Here is a 10,584-nt window from a genome sequence, read left to right as displayed (position 1 = left end):
TAGGAGGCGGGAGACTCTGGAGAAAAGGGTTGTGAGGAAGGGGATGCTTCTGCCACCTCCTCCCCCAATTCTCTGGGCCCCACACATGCAGTTTTGCCTTGGTTTGTACATGACCAATTGAGCACACAGAACCTCCAAACCGAAGATCACCTTCCCCACCATCTGAGGGAGGCTGCCTCCTCCCCATTGAGCCAGCTCTCCATCTTCCCAGTGGGCACTTCCCTTGTCCAGAGGCCCCTGCCTTGAGAGCGGGACAGAAAGCACCATCTCTGTGGAAGCACGGCGCCTTGGCAATCAGCCCTTGCCCTGCATTGCCAGCGGGCCCCAGCCAGGCTCCCCTGCAATATGGGGAAAGGGGCGCTGGTGACCATTCTGCTATAGCTGCGGGCCTTTGGACGACCTCTCCCTTGGGAGTGAATGGCTCCTAGGCGCCTGGGCAGGGCAGCACCAGAGGGGCGTCTTGGAGGGACACTGAGCCAGGGCAGTGGCTCTGACCCCCCAGGCCCTTCATTTTCAGTCGTTCCCATTTGTAAAGTGGGAACAGGGGCCCCATCATGGAGCTCTGGCTGGCCCAACCAGCTTGTCAACCACCGTGGAGTCAGGGTGAGGGGCTGCGAATGGACCAGTGCCCCGCCATCCAGGATGAGCACAAGGGCAGCAATGGATGCAGCTTCTCCCAGGGCCCCATGGGGGTCAGGCTGGCTTTTCTCTGGGGTCCCGGCTGGCTTTTCTCTGGGGTCCCGGGGGGACCCCAGTGGCCACAAGCAGGCTTCCTCAAACCCCTCTTCAGGTTCTGGGAGTCCCGAGAGCACCTATCCGCACGCTGGGTGGTCTCATGAACCTTACACTCTGTGGGCCTTCTGGGGTCTGGGGAGGGGAATGTGCACGCCCCAAGGGTCTCTTCCCAGCTGCCCAGCAAAGCACTACCAACAGGAGGCTGAGGCTGAAGGAAGGGCCCAAGGCCCTGGGGGTGGGCCTTCCCAAGCCACATACATATTCTGCCCTCCCCCACACAGCTGAGTCCACAAGAACATGTAACTGCCCCAGGTCTTGCTTGTTCAGTGAGAGTTTATTGGTCCTTAGCATAACATCTCAGTTACCAAGGTAAATTCACATACACGACTGCAGGTAAAAACATGTAAAATAATATAAAAATAAATTGAAGGCTACTTTTATATATTTACTGAATTAAGTAGTGTAATAAATACTATAATAAGCAAAAAGCTTCAATCACACAATTCAGTTTCACTGAAGTTACAGTAGTGTTTGTAAATATGAGTTTTAAAATTTAAGTTACAAATATTAAAGCACTGAAAAACTAGTATAAAAGTGAATTTTGGCACGTAAGTGAGCTCTTCTGTCATTAGTATTTGACAACCTGGGACAAGGAAGCCTTTTCTCACCTACTTTTTGAGGTACAACTATCCAACTACGTCAGCAACACGCTGCAATACTTAATAGTTTACAATCTTTGAGTTAACTTTTCCCTTTTGAGAAGCCCAAAGAGCAACCCAGAGCTTATTACTGTGCAAAAATTCTCCAAAATCCTAATAGAATTTAGGAGGGAACTTCTTGCGACCCACAGGGCCCAGTGTCCTGGCCTCAGGTCAGAGAGCCCCCAGGGCTCGGATGGGACTAACTGGACTCCGTGCCAGCAGCCCCCTCCTAGGGTGATCCCTTTTCTCCAATTTCTGCCTCCTCCTCCCAATTAAAAAAAAAAAAGAAAATCCCACATCAAAACGTAAAATAACCCATAACTTCAGCGACTTCAACATTATCACACTCACTCTGGGTGATATAAAACTGAAGCTGCTAACAGGAAAGTTGGCAAAAAGCACGTAAGCCCCTGGAGGACTTCTGCCTGTCCCTAAGGAACCTACTACACCTGATATCTCTGCTGGGTCCCTGGTATCCACTCTGAAGGTCAAAATCTGCAACACAGTGTCATGGCCCTTCCTCTGAAGACAACCTAAGACCCTGTCTCTCCACCTGGAGCTCCCAGAGGAATCCAGTGGATATTAAACTTCACAGTCAGAACCCAGAGGCGCCTGGCAGGTTCCAGAAGGGGCAGTGTGGGGGGAGGAGTGTCCTCCCTGCCTCAGTCCTCAAAGAGCTCATACAGCTAGTGTGCCTCTTTACCGGGGGCACAGCAAGTGCGCCCCAAGGAATGCCCTTTCGCCAATGTGCCCCTTCACACCCCCGAGCAGGCTGAGGAGCGTCAACGGAGGCCTCAGCCAGTTCTGCCTTTTTGGCTTTGGAACTTCTTAACGTTTTGACTTTTTTCAATCACAGTTTCATATTCAAGTTGAGGTAATCACAGTTTTCCCTCTAACAGTAGAGGAATTGGGACAGTGGGGCAAGTTGGTGAGAGAGCATTTCTGTGGACCACGGTCAGAAACCAAGACCACCACGTAGTACAGCCCCACGCAGTGGGAAGACCCGCTTTTATACACGGGCTCTGAACCCTCTTTAAAAACTCATTTGTGCAGCAGCCAGGAAATGCTCAAGCTTCTCAATCTAGAGCTTTCATTTAAAAGTTCACAGCAACCCACCTGGAGTAAATGGCCTATGGTTCCCCCCACCCACCCACCCACCCCACTTCTCCCTTTTCTAAGGCTGCTCAAGTTTGAGTTTTTAAAAAGAGCTCAGTAGAGCTAAAAGAAGCTATAGTAACTCATTGCTTATTTCATCAATTGCACTTAAGATCTATGTTATTGATTCTGAAGCAGAGGCAGGCCCATTGTGGACCCCAGCCTCTGGCCAAACAGAAGTGAGGTGCTCCCAAACATGGGCTCCACACCTGGGCCCTTGTCATCACCAGCTTTGGGAGCTGGGACTGGAGCACATGGGCCTTTTCAGAAGGCTTTCTTCATGCAAGATTTCTTATTTAGTGGTATTTGGAGTTTTGTTCATTTGGCTTCAAATGCAGATTATTTTTTTCTAATATAAGTACATTTTACTGACAAGCTCTTAACACCTGCTTTGCTACTTGCATGGAGGCCTCTGAGTGACCAGGCACACACACCACATGTGCTCCATTCTTTCTCAGTCTCTCCTCTGTGCCAGGGGCTGTTCTCAAAAACCCCTCTACATTACTGGAAACTTTGCTGGTTTTGTCTATGTGCTTCTTCCTAAGGCATGCAAAAAAAAAAAAAAAAAAAAAAAGTGAAATTCAGAAAGCATTTACAGTCTAGGCAGCTGAGGCGCTGAAGTCCTAACAGACATCATCCAAATATCAGTGCCTGTGACCTCCCCCTCCCCCATAATTCGAATTCTGGAAGTCAGGTACGGGATGCATTCGTAATTCTCCTCTGGTTTACAGTCCAGCTGAAAACAAAGACCCTGAAAGGAATTTTAAATTGGATATTGGAATTCTTTGAAATTCCCAGTTGACAGGAGCCAAACAAGTCCAGGGCCAGCAACAATGCTTGGGGACATAAGTTTCCTGAAGTTTGTGGCTGCAAACCAAGGCTTCCCTGGCAAGGCTCAAGGGAGGGCTGGGTGCTGGAGAGTGAGCCCCATTCCGGGATGCCCCACAAGTGATGACAGCCCTGGGCCCAAGACTAAACAGTTGCAGGTGTTCCCCTCAAAAGCAAGGGAAGGCATCACAGGGAGGCTGAAGCAGCAGGTTTGCTTTTGCCCCAGAATGAGGCAAACCACAGTGAGGCGACAAGGGGAGCTCAAAATCAACCTCCAAGGAGACCGCTTGTATCAATTCAAAAGCCACATGCTTCTGGAAAGCAACATGCTTTTCCCTTCAGTTTAGCCTATAAGGGACATCCCCTCATCTTAGCCCAAGCTGCTGGCCCTGTGGGTGGGGCTGGAGCAGGGCTTGGGTTGCTCCCCCCCAGGACTGGGCCCAAGGCCAGCAGGGCCTGCTCCTTCAATGCAAGGGGACTAAGCAGGAAGACAGGCACTGTCCACTGGGGACAGGGCTCTCCTGGGGCAATGTCTGAGGCCAGTGCCTGTGGTGGCTTGGTCCCCGGGGCATGGCCACTGTTGAGGCAGCCAGGGTTCCTTCTGCATCCCAACAGCTCCCCTGTGTAACAAATGCTTCTCCCCACCATCACAGTGCCTCAGCAGCCCAAAGGAGATACTGTTACCAGAGACCCAGAGGCTCCGGGCCGGAGACCAGAGACCAGAGGCTCCGGGCTGCCAGCCGCACAAACAGGGCAGTCCCTATTTGCTCATTGTTCATGAGGACCCCCCACCCCCATCCCCATCAGTGGTGCAGGTGATGCTCTTCAGCGCTGTATAGAGAATAAAGACAACATGCACTCAAACCAGTACATAAAGGCCAAGAAGAACAAAGACAGCCCCTTTAGGGAGGGGCCTGGGAGAGCTGAGGTTCGGTTATCCCATATCTAAACGTCCCCCTCCAGGGTGGACGTTTTCCAGGACATATGGCCCAGCCTTCCCCTAGGGCTTCTGTTCAAAGAGATCGTGATACTCCTGCTGGTCCAGCTCTTGGTTATACTTCTCAATTTCCCGGTTGGCTTCTTCCACGTAGTCATTCATGAACTGGTCCATGACTGGCATCTCATTAAGGAAGAGAGCCCTGAGCTGGGGGGACAAGGGAGCCTGCCCAGGCCCAGAGGGATCTGTGGGCAGCTGAGGTGGGGGACACCGAAGGACTGAATGCCCAGCCCACACAAAGCCAACCTGCCGGGCTCTTTCCTATATACTGGCCGCACCCCAACTACAGAGAAGAGGCCAGGGTTGGCACAGGTTCCTTCATGAGGTCCTAGAGCTGAGCCCTCCAGCTTTCAAGAGCATAGACTTCTGTCCACCTTCCCCCAGATTAACTACTGCAATCACGTATAGTCTCTCCAACTTGTAGATTATGATCTCGATGACCAGAGAACGTAGGATGTTATGGCAGCTACACTGAAACTACAATGCACAGGGGCGCCTGGGTGGCCCAGTCGATTAAGCAGTTGCCTTCGGTTTGGGTCATGGTCTAAGGGTCCTGGGATAGGTCCCTACATGGTGCTTCCTGCTCAGCAGGGAGTCTGCTTCTCCCTTTGTCCCTCACCCCGCTCTCATGCTCTCTCTCATTCTTTCTCTCTCTCAAATAAATAAAATCTTAAAAAAAAAAAAATAAAGAAAAAGAAACTACAACCCACAGGTGCTTCAGTGATCACTGAATGAAGGCAAAATTAACCTTAATGACGTTCAACGGCCCAAATGAAAAGTCTGCCTCTGTGGCTTGCTGTGCGCTCTTAGAACCCAGTATGCTCTAGGGGGTGGGCTGCAATGGCTCTAGCAGACACCCTCTTTACGTTCAGGCTTCCACACACACCCAACCTGGCCACCACAGATTCTAAGGATACGTGGATGAAAATCAGTCTTGTCACCAAAGAAGTTGACAAACTGGGTGCCATTGTAAAAGTAGCCTGCGGGCAGGGGGTCCAGATGGCGCTTCACCTGCAAGAAAATTCCTGTTAAAATTATCTGACCACTTCCTATCATTTACTCATTCATGAAAAACAGACAAGCCTATGCCTTAGCAAGACAGCACACACTGCCCCATGGAAGGCTAGATACACAAGGGAATATTCTCCCCGCAGCAGTTCTCAAGTAGTGACTGATGGAGGTTCTCGAGCTCTCATCTCAGGGAGGAACTCTGGGAGCTTCTCTGGGATTAAGCTCCACACCTCTTCAGTGGTACTGGTTTGATAACACACCCTTTGTTAGCCGTCTCCCTTCTTTCTCTCCCTTACTCTCTCAGTTCTCTGTTAGTGTCTCCTAGAATCACTTCCAAAATAAGTGATCTGCACTCAAATCCATGTTCAAGGTCTGCTCCTGAGGGAACACATACTACCATGACTGCCTTCTGAGGTACCCACAGTCTCCTCCCCAGGAGCACCGAGGGTTGCCCAGGACAGGAGCTGGATATGAAGGGACCTCCTCAAGTCCAAAGCAGGGGCTCCTGGGTCCCAGAGTCTCTCCTACCTGCTCATTACTGGGAGAAGTGGTACAGTCTGTGCTCGGGTCTGGACTCTGTGTCCCTTGTAGCCTTTGCCCCCAAGGCCCTCAGGAAAAGGTGCCAGTGGGGGCTGGGACTGGGGAAGAGGCTAGTAGTCAGCCTGAAGGCTGAGAGGCTCAGCAGAGAGCCTCTCGTGCTGGTCCTAGGAGTCTACCACCTGCTTATCAGCAGTTTCTGGATCTAGACAGTTTTTCCTGGGCTCTGTTGCTTTATCTGTGGTTTATCTAGCAAGGAAGGGTGGGAGGAGATAGGACTTCTGTGGCTGCTTCAACAGTGTGTCAAAACAGGGCTCCACGTCACCCCTTCCTCCTACAGGCACTGCTTCTCCTCTATCTCATGCTCAGGTCATACCAGAGGTCATTCTACCCTCCTCCTCTCTTAGGCTACAAGGCTGGATGGTCTGAGGTTCCTCCTTACCCAGCTTCCCTTTGTGGCTTAAGAGACGGAAGATCCCCAGCCTGGTCTACAAATAGCCCCCTCACTTGGGGACTTCTAAAGGATGGAGCTGTGCCAGCCCAGGATAGCCCTGGGGCTCTTAGGGGACTCACGTGGATGTTCCTGATCTCCTGCTGGGTCAGCATTCCCCTGGTCTTCAGGGCTTTCCTCTGAGGCTTCTGTGCAGAGATGGAGGAAGGGAGGGGTCAGATCCCGACAGAGCTGAGGGAGTACCTGGGCGGGGAGGGCTCAGGGTTCTGGGGGTGACATGACTAAGATCCCAGCAGCAGGGAAAGCAAGCACAGGCAGCATCGTGGTCTGAACACACATCCTGTCTGCCCCTCAGGGAGACCACTGACCACCACTTTACCCTGTGTGCCAGGGGAAACAAGCAGCAGAGGGAACACCAGCACTTCTGCAATAGCATGTTCCTATATCTGCAGAGCCTCGACTCTAAGCCCCACCAGGGCCATGTATGCAGACAAAGGGACAACATGAGGTCCCCTAGTCAAGCATTTAGGGGTTTATCCAGTTTATCTGGGAAAGATAGAGCCTACACACAGCCATCCCTCAGTATAAAAGACAGGTTCCAACTAAGGACCCAGGGCCCAGCCAATTCTGTTTCCAGAGTTCTAAGTCAAGCTAAACCCGTGAGGCTGTGCTAAGAGGCCTAGCACCCACAGCTTGTGTCATGAGAGGATTTTACTCCAGTCTGGCTTTTACTTTTCTTTGCAGTATTGGGCTAAAGATGCTTATATGCCTCTATTGGCCAGCATCATCTTCCCTTGCGCCTGTTTCCAGCGCCCGGGCTCACTGTTATCAGTGCTTAAAGTCTTGGTTTACAAATAGCTGTAAGCGTATCTTTGTTGTTTCTCTTTTCTAGAGAGAGAACCCAAGTACAGAAGGATCCTGGGTTCAGAACACAGGACAGCCCCTGAATTAGGTTCAGCTAAGAAAAGACATTTTGAGTTTAGACTGCCAGGCTGACCCAGGATCCATGTGGAACCACTAGGTTTCAACCAGGTCCCAGTCAAGCCACCTAGTAACTGCAATTTGCCTTGGCGAAAGAATTAGAAATGGCTGTAAGCCCAGGTCAGCCTCGAGGTTACCCTCAAGGTTCCTCCCTTGAAGAGGTTCCTCCCACTTGCAGAGCATCCCTGAAAGTGCCAGCTGAGCCTGTGAAGCGTAGACCAGGAGAGGGCTCCTGGAGGGGTCTCTACCCGCAGGCCAGGAGCAGCTCTGAGCTTTGCTGGTCATATCTGTGCCAGAGGTGTCTGGGCTTTGAAAACCACCTGCTTAGCTGACTGCCGCAGCCAGTCCTTGACGCTTTCTTCCTTCAGGGAGCAGCCGATGAACACGAGGTAACACTCCTGCTGCCCGTTGCTGTCTTGAGGTGTGCTTCGGGAATCAGGTGGTGGTGAGGGTCCCTCCAAAACCGGGACAATGCTCAAGGAATTGGCCAGAGTGTTGTGGCAGACCTCCATGGCCCTCTCAGAGTCTGCAGGGAGAACACACGTAGTCCCTGAGTCCCCGCTACACTAAGCCTGTAACGTGCAGATAGCTGGGGACAGATTCCTGTGACATATGCAGGAGGGAAAACTGCCATGATTCATGGCAAGTTAAAAAGGATGAACTAAGAGAGGGAGGAGCAATGTAAGTTTCTGGCTTGGCTGATTTGGTAATCAGGTGGACATCACTAACCCAGAAGGGGACTATAAGAGGAGAGCCCCTTCGGTCTCAGCAGAATCCTGAGAGGCCAAGGGTAAAGGGAGTGTCAACATACAAGTGGTACAGGAGGGTCACATAATAGGAATAGGAAAGCTAGGACTGTTTTTTTTTGTTGTTGTTGTTTTTTAGGTCCCCCTAAAAAGCAGGATGGGAAAGGGATCCAAAACAAAGAGAGGTTAACTGAGTAAGGTTAACTGAGAGGTCTAAATAAAAATGAAAACAAAGTGAGAGGGAAGGGGATGGCATGACGACCTTTGAAGCAAGGAGGAGGATGTCTGTTGGAGCCTGAGGGAAGATGGCTGGAGTAAGGGGCCAAAGTTTCAGATTCAGTAACATAAGTAAAGCCAAAGACATGGGTTAAGGACCTTGAGAGATCTTTACACAGGTGACATGGTCCCATGCTTACAACTCTCAGTGGCTCCCTATGGCAGACACTGATGGTTGCCTGTCCACCACCTGCTCTTTCTCTAGTATCAGTTCCCCAGAAAGCATGGCAGCTCAATCCTGGGCAATGAGAGAAGTCTGCTGAGGAAGAGGCAAGGGGTGCCTCAGTAAAAGGCATCTGTATTGATAAAGCCACCCCCAAGAAAAGCCTCTCTATCAGCTGGATGTTGTGTTTGGAGGTGACACCAGATCTGTAGCACTACCTGGCAATGAGGGCTGGGAACCCGAAGACAAGCTGACATACCAAAAATGGAAGAACACACATTACCTGTGTCCTCGGTGGCACTGCTATGTTGCCTGACCTCCTGACTTCTTATGATGTAGCTAACACCAGCTAGTTGAGTTGGTGTTTTCTGTTAAAAAAGCTAAAATGCCTTAACAGACATATTCCCACTGGGCCTCAGCCACAGTGAACCCTTTCTGCTTCCTGCAATATGCCTTGTTTGCTTTGGTTCCAAAGCACGTGCAGTGCCTTTTCCCTTGAATATTCTCCCCTTCCTCAATGTTGAGTTGACTAATTCCTTGTTTTGAGGCCTTCCTTGACCTCCAGCCTGGGATGAACAGACTTCAAGTCATGAGGGTTCCAGAGGTCTAAGGCTGATAAATAGGGAGAAGGCAAGTGGAAGGCTTGAAGACTTTGGCAGAAATGGATCTGGAGCTGGAGAGCTCATCACTGGGGGAGCTCCTGGTGACAGGTCTAGGAGGCCATGGATGGCTTGAAAGGGGTAGATTGAGAGTCTCTGGAATAAGAAGTCAAGGAGCTGTGCAGAGAGGCCCTGGGCAGGCCATCCAGGGGTAAGATAGGACACATCCTGCACTGTGGAGCAGGACCTGCAGAAAGGTGGGGGGACTAGAAGAGCCACTGGTGTTAAGCCCAGATGGGAGGGTTTTTGAGAGAGCCTGAGAGGTATCTGTGGTCTGCAGAGCACCAGTAGAAGCTATGAATCCACATCATGAGAATCTGAGCATTCTATAGTGCAGGACTCTTAAATCCAACTCCCCAGTTACCTGAAAACTTCACTTTGCCCAGGATGTGGTAGATGTTTCCAGAGAAGGGACTTGGCTTGATGGAAGATTGAATTGCTGGTGGAAGAAGAGGACAAAGCTGTCACCAACCTGGGGGCAGAGGCCAAGTTTGGGGCACACAGCTAGGAGGGTTAGGGAATGGGAAGGATCCCTACTCCATGGACCAGGGATTATATGCTATTCCTCCACCAGACCCTCCCAGTGGTTCTGCCACTGTTTCCAGGGGTAGGGCACTCCTGGAACCTCAAATCCCTCTGCCTGTTTTCAGACCCCAAGAGCAAGAAGAAAAAACAGCACACATGAACTAAAATGGTGCCGGGAAACAGGGACAACTCTGACATACTCTTTTATCAGGGTCCCAACCAAGGTTTACCTTTACATTTGGCGACAAAGCGAGTCTTCTCCAAGGGACGACCAAACCATACGCAGATCTGAACCATTAGTGGAAAGACTGATCCAGAATCAAATTTACCTTCATACCTTAAAAAGTTTAAGAAGTTGTAAGTACAAGTAATTGGGGCTTGGAATGTTATTATATACCACTCAGGGATGAACTACATATCATTCATCCTATAATATTTGAGTTCTTACTTATGTGAAATTTTGCATACACAACGTTTATTTTAAATATGTGTATGTCTCTTTCACCTTGACTGAGAAGCATGGTTGCCCCATTAGAGCAGGGAGGTCTGTAGACTAGCAGTTCCGTGAAACCAGACCCCATCTATGTTTGAAGCCTACCAGTGTGCCACCTGAGATTGGGGGTTCCTCCTGACACCCCTGGAGCTCTTCCTCAGAGCCTCAACTATATCCCACTTTTGAGGTCAGCTTAATAGACCATACATTTGGATGTGCACACTTTCCAAAAGGAACTAAAGAGCTGGAGCATCTCTTCTCTATTTTTTCAGTTTTGAACTGCTCAGCGGGGAGCCTGCTTCCTCCTCTCTCTCTCTCTCTCTCTC

General features: G+C 50.5%; 1 protein-coding gene across 3 annotated transcripts in view; it reads right to left on the bottom strand.

Moving 5' to 3' along the window:
- Nucleotides 1-1,050: 1,050 nt before the first annotated feature.
- LOC132021770 (dynein axonemal assembly factor 9) overlaps nt 1,051-10,584 on the bottom strand; it is a 133,093-nt gene continuing 123,559 nt past the window's right edge. For all 3 annotated transcript variants that reach the window (XM_059406632.1, XM_059406633.1, XM_059406634.1), the window contains 6 exons: nt 9,996-10,102; nt 9,605-9,679; nt 7,717-7,922; nt 6,538-6,603; nt 5,334-5,427; nt 1,051-4,532 (listed from right to left, as the gene is read on the bottom strand). In XM_059406632.1, coding sequence (XP_059262615.1) covers nt 4,420-4,532; nt 5,334-5,427; nt 6,538-6,603; nt 7,717-7,922; nt 9,605-9,679; nt 9,996-10,102 — 661 coding nt within the window. In that variant the 3' untranslated portion in view covers nt 1,051-4,419. The remainder of the gene's footprint in view (nt 4,533-5,333; nt 5,428-6,537; nt 6,604-7,716; nt 7,923-9,604; nt 9,680-9,995; nt 10,103-10,584) is intronic.

The sequence above is a fragment of the Mustela nigripes genome, chromosome 7, assembly GCF_022355385.1.
Source record: "Mustela nigripes isolate SB6536 chromosome 7, MUSNIG.SB6536, whole genome shotgun sequence".
Lineage (NCBI taxonomy): Eukaryota > Metazoa > Chordata > Mammalia > Carnivora > Mustelidae > Mustela > Mustela nigripes.
This window is presented reverse-complemented; position numbering and strand designations above follow the sequence as displayed.